At 43.3% G+C, this 20,097-nt stretch overlaps 1 protein-coding gene across 2 annotated transcripts; it reads right to left on the bottom strand.

Annotated features, from left to right (window-relative positions):
* Positions 1–209: 209 nt before the first annotated feature.
* ZNF263 (zinc finger protein 263) lies at positions 210–8,047 on the bottom strand. 2 transcript variants are annotated; one of them, XM_045820910.1, is made up of 6 exons: positions 6,770–8,047; positions 5,395–5,575; positions 4,868–4,938; positions 4,455–4,581; positions 2,785–2,901; positions 210–2,249 (listed from the first exon to the last, which is right to left on the bottom strand). In XM_045820910.1, exons 1-6 carry the CDS (start codon positions 7,154–7,156, stop codon positions 1,081–1,083), a joined length of 2,052 nt encoding a protein of 683 aa, XP_045676866.1. In that variant the 5' UTR covers positions 7,157–8,047; the 3' UTR covers positions 210–1,080. The 2 variants fall into 2 exon arrangements, with proteins under 2 accessions (XP_045676866.1, XP_045676867.1); XM_045820911.1 differs by lacking the exons at positions 4,868–4,938; positions 5,395–5,575.
* Between the last annotated feature and the right edge of the window lie 12,050 nt (positions 8,048–20,097).

The following is a 20,097-nucleotide window of genomic DNA, read 5'->3' on the forward strand; positions in this document are numbered from 1 at the left end:
GACCCTTTGTTACTGAAGTGTAGCAGTCCCAGCTTGGAGTTGGTGAAGGCTACAATCCTTCATCCTGTCTGCTGCCATGTTTGTGGGACCCTTCACAACCAATCCAGCAAGACTATGAACAGCAAGTCCTCCAACCAAAGCAGATGGGAGACAGATCAACGCTGGAGGCCAGAACAAAAGCTCTCAATAAAGAGTCACACACTTTCATGTTTCCTGAAGATATTTATTACCATTGAAACATTTCCAACAAGAAAAGGCATGATTCCTAATTTTCCTATTATCCACATTTTCAAAGTCTTCTAGGGAACCCATCTTATATGGAGCCCCTTGAAGACTCTGGAGCTCTGTATATCTTTCTCTGACAAAGGTGGAGGAACTCTTGATCTCTGCAAAGGGTAGACTAATTTGGACTCCAGCACCCTTTGCCAATTCCTAGGCTGACCTGCAAATTACTTCTTACTATCTTCCTTAGGTTTCCAGGTCCATTTTTTCTGAGGTGACACTGATATGCATGGCCTGCCAATGGGCCCTCCTGTCAGGCCACTGAGGGGCACTATGGCTTGCTTACCCATCAGGGCCTTTGGGAAAGGTACAACTTACCATCAGTCTTTCCTTGCCCTCAAGCTGGTTTCTCATGAGACTCACCCCCTCTTCTTTGGTCTCAAGGGCCTCAGGAGCTCAAATGCTCCTACTGAATGTCCCAAGTGAGGAAGCAGTAACAAAGTCACATGGATTCCCAAAGTTGCTGGGAAGACACTGAACACAGACACAGTAAGGCATCCAAATCACAACTTGGCTAAATATATGAAGTGGGTAGGTACACTATGAGACAAAATGGACTTCACAGAGAATTCTGCCCTGAGCAGGTCACCTCAAAGACCTGTCACCCTCACTAGTCCAAACAGAATTCCTTTTTAGTTTTATGCAAATCCTTTGCTGTCTCTGCACCTCCCTCATATAGACCACCACACACACTCATCCCTGTTACTCTTTATGTCAGCAGGGAAAGAAATACCAACTCTTAACAGGATCCTCTGAATATGCCACCTTACCTGGGGCAAAATGAAACCCCATGGTTTTTTATCCAGTGTGAGTTCTCTGATGACTCATAAGGCGTGAACTCCGAGAAAAGCTTTCTCCACACTCAGAACATTTATAGGGTCTCTCTCCTGTATGGGTTCTTAGATGACGAATTCGATTGGAGCTGTGAGAGAAACTGTCTCCACATTCATGACAGGTATAGGGTTTCTCTCCCGTGTGAATTCTCTGGTGCCTGATTAAGTTGGATCTATGAGAAAAGTTTTCTCCACAAAGGGTACACTTATATGGTTTCTCTCCTGTGTGCGTTCTCTGATGTCTGGTGAGATGCATGCCCTGTCGGAAGCTTTTCCCACAAGTCAAACATTCAAAGAGTTTCTTCTCTGCCTTGTGAGTTCCATGATTTGTAAGAAAGGGGCTGCTGTCATTCACTGCTTCACCACACTCAGAGAAGGGGTAAAGCCTCTCTTTCTCATGAGTTCTTTCATGTATGACAAGGTGGGAACTGCGAGAAAAACTTTTTCCACACTCAGCACACTTATAGGGTCTCTCTCCCGTGTGAATTCTCTGGTGCCTAAGGAGATTGGAACTGTGAGCAAAGATCTCCCCACACTCAGGGCACTTATAGGGCTTTTCACCAGTGTGTGTTCTCTGGTGTCTGTGGAGGTTGGAGTTGCAAGAGAAGCTTTTTCCACATACATTACATTGATAGGGCTTCTCACCTGTGTGGGTGCGTTGATGGCGAGTCAGGTGGGTATTCTGACTGAAGCTTTTTCCACATTCAAGGCACTTATGGGCTTCCTCTCCCAAGTGTGCTCTGTGTAGTGATAAAAAGTGGGGGCTCCCACCAAAGATTTCACTGCACTCCACACCCATACACAGCCTTTCTGCTGCATGTATTCTCTGGTGCCTAATCAGGTTTGAGTTGTTAGAGAAATTTTTGCCACATAAGGGACATAAGTGGAGCTTCTTCCGCTGCAGTTCCTTTGGTTGTCCCACTTCTCTGCAACTTGTGGCCCCCACTAAGGACTGCTCCATCCGATCATCTGGGGGAGGCTCCCAATGCCCTTCTGCCCTGTCCCCAGGCCGTCCCTGCTCAGGACTCCAGGGCACCTCCCCTCTGACCTGGCCAGGCAGAAGCACCTGCAGATGGATGCTCTCAGGGGAAATAGACTGAGTACTTTCTTCCCGAATCTCAAATTTCTCTTCCCCTGGGGGAGAGAGGTGGGAGAAGGGGGAAGGGAGAGAGAGAGAGAGAAACCAAACCTCTACATTATTTCTACCCTAGAGAAAAAAATCCCATATGCCTGCTACTAACAGTAGATCAGAAGTCTAGAAAGGTTGCACCTCAGTTTGCCATCTTCCCCATACAGCAAAAGCACTCTGGAGAGGCATCTGGATAAAAGGTGGGGCCATTGCTCAGGCATCAGACCTCAGATCAGTCTTATTCCTTTGTAGGGGTCCCCATATTCATCTTTAACTGAGCCTCTGACTCTGCCCTTCTGAAATGGGAGGGATGGCGCAAAGCTACTGACTAAGATGTGCAAGTAAGCCCATGAGTGAATGCTTCCTTATGTTTTGAACTCTGGGTGCCTCACCTGCCTCACTGGGATGGAAGTAGGCAGTGAGGACACAGCACTCATTGTACCTCCCTGGCAGCCGTGACAGGCTAGCCCCACACCGAAACCCTCAAATCCCTCACTCCCATTGGAGAAACTAGCTAGGGAGGTTGCTCATCTTCCTTACCTGAAGTGGGGCTTCTGGGGTTCAGTCCCTCCTTGCATCTCTGGACACTGGGATCCCAAGGTTTTCTTCCTTGTTCCACCTGAGTGCTCAGGGCCTCCTGATTGGAAACCTGAGATTCTGTTCACAATGAAAGAAATAGATTTCTATGCCACCACTTTCCTCCACCAGGCAGAGCAAACAAAGATAGTCTTATTCCCTGTCCTCAGTGGGTAGATACAGAGGGTGCAGTAAGCCTGACAACAATTACTTGGAATATATACACTAACCTGTTCCCAGTGGCTACCTCTAGAGAAAGAAATTGGGTGAGACTACAGTTTTCTTTTCACACTTTTATAGTACTTGGAGTTTTCTTGCAATGAGAATGTACACTGGTAATTAAACAAACATGGTCAGAGTAGTCAGTTTCTTGAGCTTCAGTTTAACATTGTAAAAGAGGCTTAACTCTTATATATAGATAGAGAATAAAACTTACTTTGGGCAACTTCAGAAGGAGAAAATATAGTATGGATAACCAGAAAAGGACCAGGAGGTTCTGAAAGGACTCTGAGGTCAAAATTCAAAAGTGCCATTCCTGTGCTATGCTAAAAACAAAAACCTCACTCCAACTCCAGCAAACACGGACTTTAAACAGTTTAGTTCTAAGAACTTGTGATGCAAACTTCTCTTTCTATTTGGCACTCACTGAAAGAGCTGTGCTAAACCTAGGGCACCAAACCACAGCACAGTGATGGAAAACATGGAGGAGGTCCTAATGAAGGGAACCAAACAAACCTAGCCGTGACCACTTTGCAGAATTGGTGCAAGTAAACTGATAGCTGTGCTACTCTTTACAAAAACCTAATATATGAAAGCAAAGTCCAGTGTGACTCTTCTACTGTGTGTGTGTAGATGTAGTCATAACCGTAATGGACACATTCCTATCTTAGGTTGTTTTTTAAGACTTTCCCCAACTTTTATTATGAGAATTTTCATACACACATAAAAGTTGGTGGAATTAAACAATAACTGCATATCCTCCATGTAAATCCTATGAGTGTTGTGTACACTCTTCACCGAAAAAACTGTTTTTCTGTCGTATTTCATAGGCCTCATTTTAGATCACTGCATAACAAATCAACACACAGATGCATCTTAATTTATGTTTGATTTATCTAGCTCCACTTTTAGATATATTTATCATTTCCAAATTTCCATAAGGTCTTCCCCACTTCTTGAATTTTTAAGTGCTGGGAGAGCTGCTAAACTGGAATGTTGATGCCACTGACACTGTAATTTGTGTTTTTGGGGAAGGGCTTAGGAATACTAATGAAGCACAGAAAACACAAGTGACATCAGAATAATAATCACCTCAAAATTGCAAGACATTAAGAACTTACAATTTCACAGCATGTGGTCGGGGTGGGTGGGGGGCAGTCACCTGATTTGACTCGTTCTGCCTTGGGAAATCTATCAAGGCTCAGACTCCCTGGCTTCGGTTCTGGCAGCTGGGGCCCGTAAGTGTGCCAAATGTACCACCTGGAAGCGGTTTAATTGATCCTAGTTCTGGGGATTTTAAACAAAGGGAGGTCTTCTGCAAAAATTGGGAACTTATGTCTGGGAGATGAGTGGGTAAGACAGAGGAACCTGGTCAGAAATGGCTCAGTGTTCATTCCTGGAAAAGAAGTCCTTACCCAGTGAGTCCACATTCTCATAACTCTCCTGCACCGTGTCCCTGGAGACAGCCCTCTTACTAGGATCCTGATGCCCCCACTCCTCCTGGGAGATGTACATAGCCACGTCCTCTAAGCTCTCAGGCAACTGAAACAGCACAAGATCTTCTTTAGCCCCAGAGACACCAAGAACAATTCAAGCAGAGTCATGGGTTAAAGGGGCAAAACCCAGAGTGCTGAGGATACATTTCATGGAGAAGAAGGACACAAAGCCTAGGAGTGAGGTAAAGAGGACTCATATAAAGAAAGTGGGGGAGACAGTGGTGAGGGAGAAAGGATCCTCTCCAAGTGGCAAAAGGACCCCACCACCACAAGAGCAACACAGGGCATGGGGGGTGTGTGCTGGGGGAAGACATTGGGAACTTCCACATCACCTGGGGCCCAGTCATCTTGTCTTCCAAGTTTCCTTCGGGAGGAAAGAGAGAAAGCCAGGGAGCAGATAATGCTGAAGGTGATAGAAATCATGATGAGAATGGCATTCCTAATTCTTGGCAACCCAAGGATTATTACAACACAGTATCCATTCCCCAACACCCAGTCTCTGCTCTAAGGATTGAACACTGAACAAAAGAAGGCAAGCAAGGCGTAATGAAGTCATCTCCAAAATGATATCCTAAATGCAGGGTTAAGGGTAAGAATACCAGTATTCTGCAGCTTCAAGTCCTCAATCATTCACCTAGTTCTAATTGTCTCTGTTCTGCATATGAAAGAGCTACGAAATCTCTTTACCTCCTCCCACCTCCAAAAAAACCCAACTAACACTGCTAGGTATTTCACTCCACTCTGGGAACCCTGAGAGCAGAAACTCCCTCTTGCTGTCACAGGTGCTCCATCCTGCTGATGTCAAAGCCAAACCCACAGCCCCTCCTCCCTCCCACCTACCCAGATGACTGTTCCTCACCCCTCTCCTTTATAGCCTGTGGGTCCCTTTTAGGGCTGGGGCCTAGCAGCTCCTGCAGCCGGGGCCCAGGGCTTCGCTCAGTCTCCACTGGCTCCAGCTTGAAGCTCGGTGACTTTCGTTCTGTTTCCAAAGACAAAGGCTCCTCCGAAAGCACTTCTGTTCCCAGCCCATGGTTTGTGACCTGGGAACCAACCCACATTACTCATCATCACAACACGGCCCCACAGGAAAGAAATTAGTACAGAATTCTGAGGGCAAGCTTTCAACAGCGAACCACTGGTGATCCCTTTGGGCCCAGAAAGAGAGAAGGATGGTTTCCACTACAGGCTTTTCTGATCCCAAGTGCATGTGAAAATGGGGGTGCATGGTAGGGGTAGAAAAGTCCACTCCCAGAGAACACCTGCCCCACACAGCTCTTCTGGACACACCTCACTCCTTCCTGCTTTCCCTCACCTTTTCTAGATGCTTCCACCCCTCACTACTGGATAAATTCAAACTTGGGTGACCCTGGGGACACAAGTGCCCTCAGAGCCTCAGTGCCAAACTGGTTTTCTAATAACAAACTGGGAGTCTGCAGTAAACTCCCAACCAGCTCTGCACTGGAGACCAGACTGCTAACTCTAAAATAACAATAGCTAACAGCTATTTAGCACTAACTTTAAGCCAGTAGTGTAATCAAAACTATATGGCCCTGGCCAGGTGGCTCAGTTGGTTGGAGCATAATCTCAATACACCAAGGTGGCAGATTCAGTCCCCAGTCAGTCAGGGCACATACAAATATCAACCAGTGAGTGCATAAATAAGTGAAACAACAAATCGATGTTTCTCAAACTAATTTAAAAACAATGTCTGACTGTAACAACTTGCTTGAGTGCTTTTCACCAAGGAAAATAAAAAAATACTGCTAAAAGCGTGATTCAGAAAGTAACGTGACTGTTTAAAGCAGTGATTTTTAACAGGTGTGCTGCAAGAATTTAGGAAAAACAAAAACTACATGTTGCTCTCCCTCTAACGGTCAAAGCAACACTAGAAAGGAATTTCATCACTCTCATTTTACCAGTGGCGTATCTGAAGCTCAAAAAGATTCAGTAACTTTTCCAAAGTCACAACGCTATTAAGAAACAGAGTAACGGATTTGAGTCCGGGAGGGGCTCACACTAATGCAGGGACACTGACTCCAAATGGAAATAGGGCGCTCTTTACTACTCACTCATTCGGGTAAAATCTGGATGATGTATGTTCCGCACTAAACTACAAAAAGGCTTCTTGCCTATGTAAGGCCCACTCAGGGAAACCAAGTAAATTCGTATGCGGAGCTGGGCCGGCACGCTAATCCCAGTCGGGGCCAAACCCCAAACACAACTCTTTTTCTCACCTGTTGCCTCAATTTTCCAAGCTCTCTCTGCATATCTTCCACAAGGCTCACTGCTTCCTCACCGCTCTCCGGATGTAGCTCCTGCACTCTGCTCTGAATCTCCTGAGGCAGGATGATGAGAAACTGCTCCAGCACCAGCTGCTCTAGGATCTGCTCCTTGGTGCGCATCTCAGGCCGCAGCCACCCATGGCAAAGCTCCTGGAGACGACTGAGGGCTTCCCGGGGCCCAGCGGCCTCTTGGAAGCGAAAACGTCTAAAGCGCAGGTGGGAGGCCTCCGGGCTGGGCCTCGGATCCGGTGGCAGCAGTTCCTGGCTCCAGGCGCAGTCCTCCTCCAATTTCACTATCAGGAGCCCTTCCTGGTCCTGGGAGCCCAAGCCCGACGCCATCGCCCTGCACTCAAAGTGCCTTACCCCGGAAACCAGGTGGGCCCTCCTGCAAAGGAGCCCCCACTTCACACAGCGACGGCCAGCGTCCGCAGGAGCCAGAGGACCCTGGGCTTCAAGTCCCGGTAGCAGAGCCAGCTCCAGCCGGATTGCAGCCGCTTCCGAAGCCTTGGCCTCAGTAGATGCTCGGGACCGCCGCGCCAGCGCCCTGCCAAGGCCTCCCCAGGACCTCCCTAGGGAAAGACCTGAGCGCCACGCTTTTCACAGCGTCGCGGACTCACGCATAACTAAACGTTCGGCGCCCACGCCGGAAGTTTTACCGCGCAAGTTGAGCGTCCACAGCCAAAGGCGTCTGCTCGAGACCAATTTCCAGGTCTCGTTCTGAGAACAATAACGCCCATTGGGTAAGATTTCTCCAGATGCCCTGCTGACCAACCAGAAAGGAAGATTTATCTGCATGACGGGACGAGCGAGCAGCCAATTCGAGACGAGAGGCGGGGCCGCCCGGCGAGCCCCAAGACCCTAGGTTCCTTGGGGCTGGCCGTGGGCGGGATAGGTTTGCTAAATCGATTTGTAAAAAAAAACCTCAAAACTGCTGTGACCGGCAGGCCACCTGGGTCAGAATTCCCCGGAAAGCTTGCTAAGATACAAGTCCTGGAGCCAAGCGAGCTCCAGTGCGTCAGAGTTTCGGGGTGCGCTCGGAAATCCAAATTGTTAACATCCCGTCCCCACCCGAGAAATTCTTCACCCATAGCCTAGTTTGAGAGTCGTTGTCCCGGCCATAACAAATTTAAAGGTGGTCTCCATCCGCTCCAGTACGTTAGGGTCACAGGTGAAAGACCTATCTGCTCCAGCAGCCTGCGAAACTCAGGAGCAGTTGTCGTAGAGCCCGTACGGCTGCTAGGTCGAGGGCGGGAAATGAGCTGCCCCGCCCAGGTCAGCGGCTCTGCGGGGCCTGCTGGGAGATGCAGTCCGTGGTGCCTCAGGCGACTACGCTTGCGCCTGCGCTCCGGGGGTGCGGGAGAGATGTAAAGCGGTAGGGGAGCCTAGCTGCGGACCAGGCCCCCAGCAGAGGTGTGCGAGAGACAACCACACGTTGATGTTTCGCTCCCTCTCTTTCTCCGTTCCCCTCTCTCTAAAAATAAATACAGTCTTTAAAAAATATAAATAAATAAATAAATAAATAAATAAATAAATAAATAAATAAATAAAGAGAGAGAGAAAGAAAGAGGAAGGAAGGAAGGAAAAAAGAGAAATCGTGGATCCCGTGTGGTACTGAGGTCTTCGGGCTCTGTGCTGGTGGCAGACATCTGGCTGGCCAGGGTCCTTTTTATTGGGCATCTAGAGGTCCCCGAAGGGCGCTAGAGACTTGGCCCGGCACCTCCGGCTTCCGATTGATTGATTGATTGATCTATCTATATATTTGTTTGTTTTTGGCTCCGGATTTTAAACTTGCCTGGGACGTGTACTTCATTCTTCTAGCCCTGCGGCCCCGATCTGATTCATCTTCCTCCTAGCTCGGCCCTGAACCTGTGTCGTGAGAAGTAAATGCAAGCAAACCCAGAGGGCTGGTTTCCTGACTGCGCAATTGAGTGCTTTGTGCTGTTGAGGGGTGGGTGGCCCAGCTGTGATGTGGGTGTCCACGGCTAAAGAACGCCCAGTTTCTCCATTCCCTCCATCAAAGACCGGGCCCATCGGCTCACAATACAGAAAAGTCATAGGAGTGAATTGTGACTACCAGCACTGGTTATTGAGTGCCTGCTTACATGCAGCCAGAGCCTCACAACACAAAATTGTAGGAAGTATATGCTATTATCATGCCCATGTTACAGATAACGGTACAAAGTGTCAATAAAGTCACTTGCTCGGGGTCACACAGCTAGTCTGTCACTGAAGTTCAGACTACCATGATAGTAAAGGGTGTTAAGAGAAGACAGAAAAAAAGTTCTGAGTATTTTTTTTTCTTGTTCCACTCCAGGGAAAAAGTTAAGTCTGCAAGCTGTTGTGGCAAATGCAGATCCAGAGGCTTCATAGTGCACTGGCAGGTATAGGTCCATTTCAGAAAACTTTGTGACCTCCAAGTTCTCTAAAACCATTGTCATGTTTCACATATTTATATTTCAGGAGACTAGATACTAATCTTATAACCAGTTCTCTGGCATTTACTATGTCATCTCAGACAATTTATTAAATCTTGTTAAGCCCCAAACCTCAGTACCTTCATCTGTTTTAAAGGACTAATTCTATACCCACTTTATAATGTGGAATGATGATTAAATGAGCTAACATGTAGGATTCTTAGGACAGTACCTAGCACTTAGTGTGAACTCAATAAATATTAGCTGTTATTAATGCACAGCAAATTCCTGAAGCCTGACCCTGTCTCGTAGAAAAGCCTCTTGGATTATTATTGCAGGATGTGTATGGGAATGTTTGCAAAACTACATATACCTTGACATGGGAAGAATGAAGGATGAATCATTTACTATGTAAGTTCGTTTTGATTTTAGGTTATTAATGGGTACTTAGAGCTAGTATCCATTTGAGTAACTGTCACAGTTACTCAAAATTACTGTTAATATTCTACTGCCTTTGAGGCTCATCTATATTCAAACAGAAAATAGCTGGTATTTTGGGGTGGGGTTACAAGCCAGCAGATCTATAGGGGTTTATTTGGGGCAGAAGTTACCTAGCATTCATGAAATTCTAGAGTAGCACTGTCCAATGGAACATACGTAGTGTTGGCTATTGAGCACTTAAAATGAAGCTAGTGTTTCTACGTGTTATCTTGTGGCTACCATATTGGTTAATGAAGTTCTAGAGTCTTTTTATACTTTATGCAAAATTGCACATGTATGTGTGTTTTCTAGGATGCTTTCATCAAATTCTCAAAACTTCCAAAAATATTGCAAGCCGCTACTTCAGGGCTTTGGTGAAAAGTAAGTTAAAGGGATTTGAGTATGCTTTATAACCACTGTTGACCAACTTTCTTATACGTTTTTGTCCTCAGTTGTAGGTGGCTCCTTGACTGTTAACAAATTTGAATCTCAGAGAAAAAAGATTTGAATCTCAGATAAAGAATTCTTATTATTTCTGGTCTTAGTTCTCACAAGTATTAGATTCTGTCACTAGAACGGCTTTGAATCCTTAACCTAGGTCTTATATATTCCCTTGCACTCAGGGGTTTTCAGATTGACATTTGATGACATCTAGTGTTGAGACTTTGAAGTCTATTCTCTTTGGCATAGGAGCAGACAAATGAGCAGCTCCTGTCTTTCTGAAAAGTTGCTCACCTTAGGATATTCTGGCCTCTAGGTTTCTGCCAACCTAAGCCTTTGCTATTTGCTTCTTCTGTCAGTTTTGGTTTCTTCCCAGTTTGACTACAGCTTTCCTGTGATCTTTGGCTAAGGGTTTATTTGTAAGTCTACCACATTATTCTCTGATCCCACTCAGCTTTGAAGTCCAATCATAAACAAAATAGTGACTGTAAGTGGCATTTCATTTGAAATGAATTTTATTTTTATTAATCTGAAATTATTGCCTTTCCTCTATGAAAAAATAAAATAAGACATTTTGCTCTATTTCCTACATTTTGATGTTTTGGAATTTAAATTTTCCTTCACATTAACATTAACCAAACTAACTTGCTAATAGTGTCTGTCAATGTTGATATTTAAACATTTTTCTCTATTTGGATCTTAAATCACTATTTGCAAACCCACATGTTATTTCAGACCACTAAATTTGTCAGAGGAGAGGAGGGAGAAGAAGGGACACATAAAAAGGGTGCAACCTGCCCTGGCTGGTGTTGCTCCGTTGGTTGAAGCATCATCACCTAACCGAAGGGGGTCATGGGTTCAATCCCTGGTTGGAGCATTTACCCAGGTTCTGGGTCAGAGTTCAGTCCCTAGTCTGGGTACATAAGGGAGGGCAACCAATCAGTGTTCTCTCATGACAACAATCTCTCTCTCTCTCCCTCTGAAAAATAAAAAGTCCTCCGGTGAGGATAAAAAGAAAAGAGTGCAAACCATAACTGGTCTCAGTGAGGGAAAGAATAGTAGGACATGGAGGGAAATTCAGCTGGAGAAAATTTTACTAGTTGTTTTAGATTTTTAGAAACAGTGTTAGGTAGTTGTTTTGGTTAATTTCAAGATAATCTACTCCTAGACTTCAGCTAAAAGAAAACATAAAGATGGATTTTGCTGGTCACCAACAAACCCAGTTCAGATACCAATTTTTCTTTGAAAATCTCTTAACTGAAATTAATCCAGGCCATAGTTCCAAAACTCCAACTTTTACCTCTCTCTTCTCTTGGAACTCAATAACCTAACTTGGATAATTCTTTTATCAAAATATTTAAAAATGTGAAACTAATTTATTGCATTACTTTAACATGATTAATTTACTCCTTTTCTATAGGAGGACAAGAGCTTTGAATTGAGCACAAAAGGGACTTTCCCCTCATTTTAGTTTTGTTCTAATATTGAAAAATTACCTGACAGAGGCTCCAGGTGAAATAATCCTGAGAAGGAAATAGAGAGGTTGTCTGCCTCAGAAATCAGCCTGAATTCAGGAAAAACCAGTGGTGGCCCAAGTATCATGCTTCCAGTCTTTCTTATGACCAGGATATCCAGTATCACAGCCTGGCCTGACTTCCCTGTGAAGCATAGAGATAGGACAATGGGTGAAGGGACTGCAGGACTCAAACGAATGAAACAAATATTTGACTTCAAAATAGGTGAGTGTCCATTGAATATGAAGAAAGAAAGAAAACAAAAATTTACCCTTAATTGGAGGAAAATCTTTGGAATCTACATAGGTGTTTCTATCATCCCAGTACTGGTTTAATACAACTCTTTTTTTTTTTCTTCCTTGGAACAAGGTAACATGTTCAGTTTGTATTTCTTCTGTCAAGTTTTGAGATCAGGAGATAAAATAGAAGTAGAAAAAACTGGGAACTCTTCATCCACTCATTGTTCCTTTAGAAGCAACACTCTCCGTGGTTCTGTTTTACCCAAAACAAGCAAACACTAAAAATGTTTTGAAAATCAATGTGGAAATTCCCAGATTTAGCAAATCTAATAGATCATCATAACCACTTTATAGAAAGAGAACAGAGGAAACTCCAAGGACCTTTCAATGTTACACTTACTGAGCACCAGAGGGTTCATTCAGAAAAGGAAACTTTTAAGTGGCCTGGGAAAAGCTTCCTTTTCAGACCTTTAGAGACTTCAATGCCTCCATACAGGAGAGAGACCCTATGAATGCATTACGTTTTATGGAAAGCAATTTGACTGTGTTTAAAGAATCCTAAAATGTTTCTCCTCTTTGATCAAACAGTTCCACCTCTGAAAAACTATTCTAAGGGGAGAAATCAAAGCAAAACAAAATAGCAGCCAAAGATCCTCACACTGCAAGCCCTGAACTGTGGCAACAAGCACTGTGGTTGATTCCTCCCCCGAGCCAAGTCAGAATCACTTTTTTCTGGGCCTCCAGGTGCTTTGTTTAGACCTCATTTTTAGCACTTAACAGTTCACCTTAGCTAGGAGGATTGGTTGCAATCATATGATGACCTGTGGCCACCTCTGCCCTTACAATAGGCATACATCAACATCACACATGATGAGTTTTACAAAGTAGAGAACATTTATCATTGTAACAGGGTGCAGCCAAGAGGGGGGGCCCAAATAGGGATTTGTAATGGGGTCCAAAAGACCTTGGAGATAATTGGCTCCACACCACAGGGCCACACCCGCCCGGAATGCTGGCAGCTGTGGCCAATTGTGGGAGGAGCTTGAATGAAGCTGCAGGAGAAGATTGGTGCTGGGATTTAAATGGAGGGTCGGCAGCCATTTGCTCTCTCTATTTTTGGGACCACGCACCTGTTTAGGATTACACAGCTTTGGTGTCTGGTTGGGACCATGTGGCTTGGGTGAGAGTCAGGACCACCAGGCTTTGGAAGTGCTCCCTTTTGCCACATGGAGGGTTCCAGGAGGACTGTGTGCATTTGTGGAGAACTTTAGTTTGTATTATTTCAAATAAATAATAAATACCTTTCCTTTTCACTGATCTCTGGCATTAAGAGACATCATTCCTCAGGTGGCAGGCAAAATGAACCCAGTAGGTGGAGAGGAACTCCTGGAGAAAAGGGGGGTCTTTTATATCATTCAGCCCCCCATCTGCTCTGTAACATCATTAATATCTTCATTCTTCAAAGTGCCCTGTACATTTTAAGCATTAATAAGTGTTTGTAGCATTGAATCAAGAAATGTAAAATAGCCCTGGCTGGTGTGGCTCAGTGGATTGAGTGCTGGCCTATGAAGCAAGGGGTTACTGGTTCAATTCCCAGTCAAGGCACATACCTGGGCTGCAGGCCGGGTCCCCAGTGAGGGGGGGGGGGTTCCCAGGAGACAGCCATGCATTCATGTTTCTCTCCCTCTCGTACTCCCTCCCTTCCCCTCTATTAATACATAAATAAAATATTTTTTAAAAAGAAATGTAAACCAGCTCTTGGAAACTAAGGACATAAAACATTGCAAAGGATATGCCTAGTTAGACCGAGTATTTTGGAAAGATACTCAGTCTTTTACAAGCAAAAGAAAAAAAAGTGCTCCCTTCCTAAGTATTATAAAGATTAAGTGAAATATGTTTAAATACAGGTTCTATACAAAATAAACTTTCAATAAACATCAGTGTATTTTATTTCTAGTATTTCTTTTTAAATGATAAAAGCATTTGAGGCTATGAGATTTCCTGTAAGTACAGCTTTGATTATATTCCCTAATTTTTATATAGAATAGTTTTTAAGTATATTTTATTGATTATGCCATGACAGTTGTCCCATTATTTTCTCCCCTTTATTCCCCTCCATGCTGCACCTCCACTCCCAGCAGTTTCCCTTCCCATTAGTTCATGTCCATGGGTCATACATATAAGTTCTTTAAGTACTTTATATGTTTTGAAACATCCTTCATGCTTGTGTGAAAAGGAAGTAAAATAGAGGAGTTTGGTTTGCTTCCCATTCTGCCTCCCTGGGCTTTATCTTTACTTCCTCTTATCTGTTAAAAGTTTTAGAAAAACTATTCTATGGATTTTATAAAGCAGTTGTTAATACCTGCTTAGCTATTAATGCTGGCAGTAAAATAGTAGGTTAGAGGACCTAGGAGAGAACTGATCCCTTTCTCTAGCTTAGATAGTCCTCTCTAAGATGCCACAGTTTGTCTTCTTGAAAGCAGAGAAACCTGCAGGGGTCACATTAAGATTTCTGCAATTGTGATCTTAAGAATAGTATAGGAAGCAGAGAAGCCAAAGAGCTTGTATGTACAATTCATGGGCTTGTGTCCATGGATTGAACTAAGTGTGGGCAGGGGTATGCTGGAGAGTGGGGCTGGGGGTGCAGGGCAGAGGATGGATAAAGGGGAGGAAAAAATTGGGAAAACTGTAATAGCATAATCAATAAAATATACTTTAAAAATATTTTTGCAGTTGTGATCTTTCATAATCTCCATGGATTCGGGGGGTTTTTTATCCTCACTCAGGGACATTTTTTTTCATTGCTTTTTAGAGAAAGAGGAAGGGAGAGAGAGAAACTACGATGCAAGAGAGAAACATTGATTGGTTGCCTTTTCTATGCACCCAGATGGAGGATCAAACCCACAACCTAGGTATGTGCCCAGACCAGGAATCGAACCCAGAACTCTTTGGTGACAGGATGATGTTCCAACCAAATAAGCCACACTAGCCAGGGCTCCATGGATTCTTTAACAGCGTGGTGAGGATGTTGTCTAGACTGAAATCAGAGAACAGACTGGTGAATCTCATCCTAAGGGGCTCACAGTATGGTGGGGATTGAGAGACTTTATGCTTTTCCCTCCTGCACCTGCAGTAACCTTCACATTCTTGAAAAACCATCCTAAGCATTGTTCAGGAAATTTTATGATCTTTAATTATGAAAGGAGGGCCTGTCCTGAAATCCACTCTCATTTGTACCCTAGTGATCTGGGCTGAATAATCTCAAAAGTGATTAATGCTTGGTCTTAAGCTTCCTAGCCTGACTCCCTGCTTACTCTCTCAAGTTCCCCGTAAAGACGTGGAATGGGGTGGGAAGGAGAGCTTACCTCTTGGCATTTCCTTAGCACTTACAGTTAATTTATTGGCCCTAAAATCTGATTGTTTTAACAACTGAGATGGTTTTTTTTTCTCCCTATAAGGAAAACTATAGAGCTAGAGCAGTTTACTCAACAAACTAAACCATTGGTCCTCAGCCTTGTGCACACTGGAATCACCTCAGGAGCTTAAAAATATGCTGACACCTAGTATCTTAGTCTATTAGGGCTGCTATAACAAAACACCACAGCCTTAGTAGCTTAGAAACAACAAATATTTGTTTTTGCACAGTTCTGGTTATTAGAATTCCAAGATCAGAGTGCCAGTATGGTTAGAAAAGTGCCCTCTTACAGGAGGATGGAGACTGCCTATCTCTGTGTCCTTGCACAGTGGAAAGGTCTAGGGAGCTCTGTGGGGTCTCTTATAGGAGGATTAATATCACTAATGAGAGCTCCACCCTCATGACAAAGAAATTCTCAAAGTCTCCACCTCCTAATACCACCACTTCAGGAATCAATATTTCAACCTATGAATTTTGAGGGGATATAAACATCCAGACCACAGCACCTCGGTACCACCCTCCAGAGATTCTGATGCATTTGGTCTGGGCATCAGGATTTTCCAAAGCTCCTCAGATGTTTCTAATGTGCAACCAAAATTGAGAACCACTGATCTAGACATTAATCTGAGGAACAGAATAAGAAACTTGGAAGCAACAGGCCTGGTAGAGAATTTCAAAAAGGTTGTACATTTGTAACAACTGGTGAAAGCAATGAAAAGATGGTGTGCTTTGTTTCAGTGAAGGTTACTATAAAAAATAGGTCAGGCTGAATTTCCTTTTTAAAAATCTTTATGTTTAGTATCTGAGTGTGGCTTATATAATGTTGAAAATGGCTACAATGCCTTCATTACTTCTTTTATTGAGAGGGGGTGTCCGATCCTCTTCCCCTGGATGTAGGCTGGCCATTGACACCTGCTTAGGCACTAGAATGAACTGGAAGTAACTTTCTAGGACTTCATAGGAAGTCTAGAAGCTTCCACCTGGGCCTCTTGGAATGCTAGCTCTCGGAACACCAGCCACCACTTAAAAAGTATGATTACCTTGAGTCTGCTGTGCTGTGAGGAAGCCGAAACTATGCATGTAGAGAAACATGCTCAGTCATCTCCAGCTGTTCCAGCCATCCCAGCCCAGACACCAGACATACTCGTGGAGAAGCTGTTTTGGACATTCCAGTTCTAGCAGACCCAAAGGGAAGAAGAACCAAGGAATCACCAGCATACAGCCAGTACTGAGGCCCCAGACACACAACCCCAGTTGAATGTAGACATTCCAGTGATCTCCAGACACTTGAGCCATCCCCAGCTGAATCTCCACTCATGGGGAAAACATAAGTTGTCCCTGTTGTAAATTGCTCAAAATCCTGAGCATACTAAATAGATTGTTTTTACATGACTGAATTTTGGGGCGTTTGTTATGCACCAATAGATAACCAGAACAATAGTAATACATGAATAAATAGTCATTGCACAAGATTCGAAGAATATAGAGGCACACAAAGAAAAGGAGGAAACTTTTCCATCACTCCCTCACTGAATTCACTTCTACTCTTTTTTATGGGTAAGAGTTGGCTGTCCATCCTACCAGTGTCCTTCTGATATATGTTTACACACATATATATATATTCATTATATGTATACATCATGCTATGTATATACATCATTTCCCAGGGTTTTTAATGTTTAATTTTTTATTGCTTTTAGAGAGAGAAGAAGCAAGAGAGATAAACACTGATGTAAGAGAGAAACATCAACTGATCACCTCTTGTTCGCACCTGGACCAGGGATCGTATGCACACAGACTAAACTCACAACCCAGGCATGTGCTTCTGACCAGGAATTGAACCTGCAACCTTTCAGCTATGTTATGATGCTCCAACCAACTGAGCCACAGAGACCAGGGCCTTTTTTTTAAATAACTAAACAGTGCGCTATTGAAACCTATCTGAATCAAGATCATTGGTGTTTCTTTCTCCTAACAGCTGCACACTATGCCATAGTATGCGTGTACCAGAACAGTACTTACTATCTCTTCTGTTGATGACATCAAGGCTGTTTCCAACTCTTGCTTTAACAATTCTGCAGTGAACATCTAATGCAATTTTATGTATAATCAATAATTTCTTTAAACTAGAGTCCTAGAAATAGAATAAATGAAGCAAAATGACATGAATTTTTAAAGTTTTTGATAGATAGTAAAATCTGCACAAAATTTACCATTTTAGTGCATTCACATCACCACCATTCACTCCAGAATTTTTTTAGAGAGGGTGAAGGGAGGGAGAAAAAGAGGGAGAGAAACATTGATGTGAGAGAAACATCAATCGGTTGTCTCTCACACATGCCCCAACCAGAGACCAAACCTGCAACCTAGACATGTGCTCTGACTGAGAATTGAACTGGTGACCCTTTGCTTTCTGGGACAATGCTCAACCAACTAAGCCACACTGGTCAGAGCATACCTTTTTCTTTATTTCTTTTCTTTTTAATTTTATTTGATTTTTAGAGAGAAAGGAAGGGAAAAAGAAAAACATCAGTTTGTTATTCCAGTTATTTATGTATTCATTGGTTGATTCTTGTATGTGCCTTGACTGGGGATCGAACTCACATTCTTGTTGTATCAGGACAATACTCTAACCACCTGAACTACCTGGCCAGGGCTCCAGAACTTCTTCATCATCCCAAACTGAAACTCTACCCATTAGATAATAACTCACCATTACCCTCTCCTACCAGCCACTAATAATAACTATTTCACTTTCTGTCTCTATCAATTTGACTATTTGGGGTATCTCATAAGTGGGATCATACAACATTTGTCCTTTTGTGCCTGGCTTATTTCACTTAGCATAATGTTTTCAGGATTTATCTATTTACTTGTGTTGTAGCATGTATTAGAATTTTCTTCTTTTTGAAGGCCAAATAAGTGGGTCAGTACATCACATGCTAGTGTCATACAGCTGGTCAACTATAGGGACAGTATTCTCACACAGGCAGTCTGACCCAAGAGCCTGTGCTAGGAAGGCATATAATGGCACATTATTCACATGATACTTGGTAAATATATTCAATATTTGTTAGCTTCAGTGAGAATTGCCATTGCCATCCATTCTAGTTTCAAAGCTGTGACTTTTGGTATTTTGATACCTCAACTAATACATCAGCCTTGGAAATTTTTTTCTGTGGTCTTTTATGTCCAATTGCAGCTTTGACTAATATAATCTCTTTTTCCTACTTTCTGCAGCAGTTAAGAATGGTTTTCCACCCTGGCCATGTGGCTCAGTTGGTTGGAACTTCCTCTGGTACACCAAAAGTCTGCCACTTTGATTCCAGGGCAGGGCATATGCCTAAATTGTGGGGTCAGTCCCTGGTTGTGGTGCATATGAAGGCAACAGTCGATGTCTCTCTCCCACATCAATGCTTCTCTCTCCCGTCCTCTCTTTCTAAAAATCAATGGGAATGTGTCTTCAGGTGAGGATTTTTAAAAAATTGTTCCCACCAGCTCACTTCTGCAGAGTATCATCCTTGGGGCTGGGGATGGATGTGGGGGTGTTCATTGTGCTTCCAGCTGCAGCCTTAGAGACCAAGTGCAAGGGCACCCTCTACAGGATACCAGGAGAAATGCAACACCCGAGTTTGGCTCAGATGCAAGGATTGGTAAAGTACTGTGGATGAAGATACTGTCCAAAAAACAAGGCTTTCCTAGGCAAATAGCCTTTCCGTCATTTCAGCTTATCTCACTCATATTTTTAATTTTTTAGCTTCCATTTTGTAGCTCCAAGGTATTCAAAGCGTGAGACCTTATGCTCTTGTTAGAGTCTATGTATACATTAATTTGATGCCTGCAGTGTTGGAGGTGGGAGTGGGTGTGTCTGTGTATCTATGTTTGTGTTTACTTTGGGAGTACGTCTGTGCTGTGCTTCCTTCAGTATTGGCAAAACCTCACATATTGTTAGGAAACCTGACATATTTGTTTCTCTATGAGTACAATCTGCTTTTCAAAAGCTATTTTCCTAATCCTCTGCACACCAGTAAAAACATATTCTACTCAATGAGGTTTTATTTATGTTTTTTATAAAAATAGTGAGCAAAACATTAAAGTCTTCCTCTAACATTTAGCTTGCTATATTTTCTGTTTTGCCTTATTACTTTACTCTGAGAACATATTCATGGACTATGTTTCATGTGCCATAAAATATTTAAATACTCATTGAAAAATAAAAATATAGAGAGGACATAGAGTGTAAAGCACAACCCCTACCCCCAAGTCCACTCTCTATTTCTTGAGTCTCCCTTCAGATACTCAATTTTTTAAATATATTTCTATTATTTACAAACATGAGATTATACTATTGTACTGTAAACATGTCTTCATTTAATGTGCTTTAACAGTCTTTGCACATTAGCAAATGGAAAACCATCACATTGTTTTCAACAGATGTAGTGCAATCCGTGGGACAGATTCACCAAAATGTACTAAGAGAGTATCCTGTTGATAGCCATTTGTTTACAGTTGCTGACTAATGGACAAGTGTGGCAGGCAAGGGAATGCTCCAGATGGAACACAAAGATTTAAGGAAGAAGGTGGCACACACATTACCATGCAGGTGAATACAGTCTAGTTATGTTGATCTGAGATTAGAAAGTAGTCTTGATGGTGATGCCAGGCAGTACCAGGGGAGGCCAAGGGAGGCCTCAACCCAATCCAGGTTCACCCCATCCAGGTTCTTGTCATGGAATGAGAAAGGACTCAAGAGCTTGACAATAGGATTTAGCAAAGC

The sequence above is a fragment of the Phyllostomus hastatus genome, unplaced genomic scaffold (genome assembly GCF_019186645.2).
Source record: "Phyllostomus hastatus isolate PE091 unplaced genomic scaffold, TTU_PhHast_1.1 phas_scaffold_442, whole genome shotgun sequence".
NCBI lineage: Eukaryota > Metazoa > Chordata > Mammalia > Chiroptera > Phyllostomidae > Phyllostomus > Phyllostomus hastatus.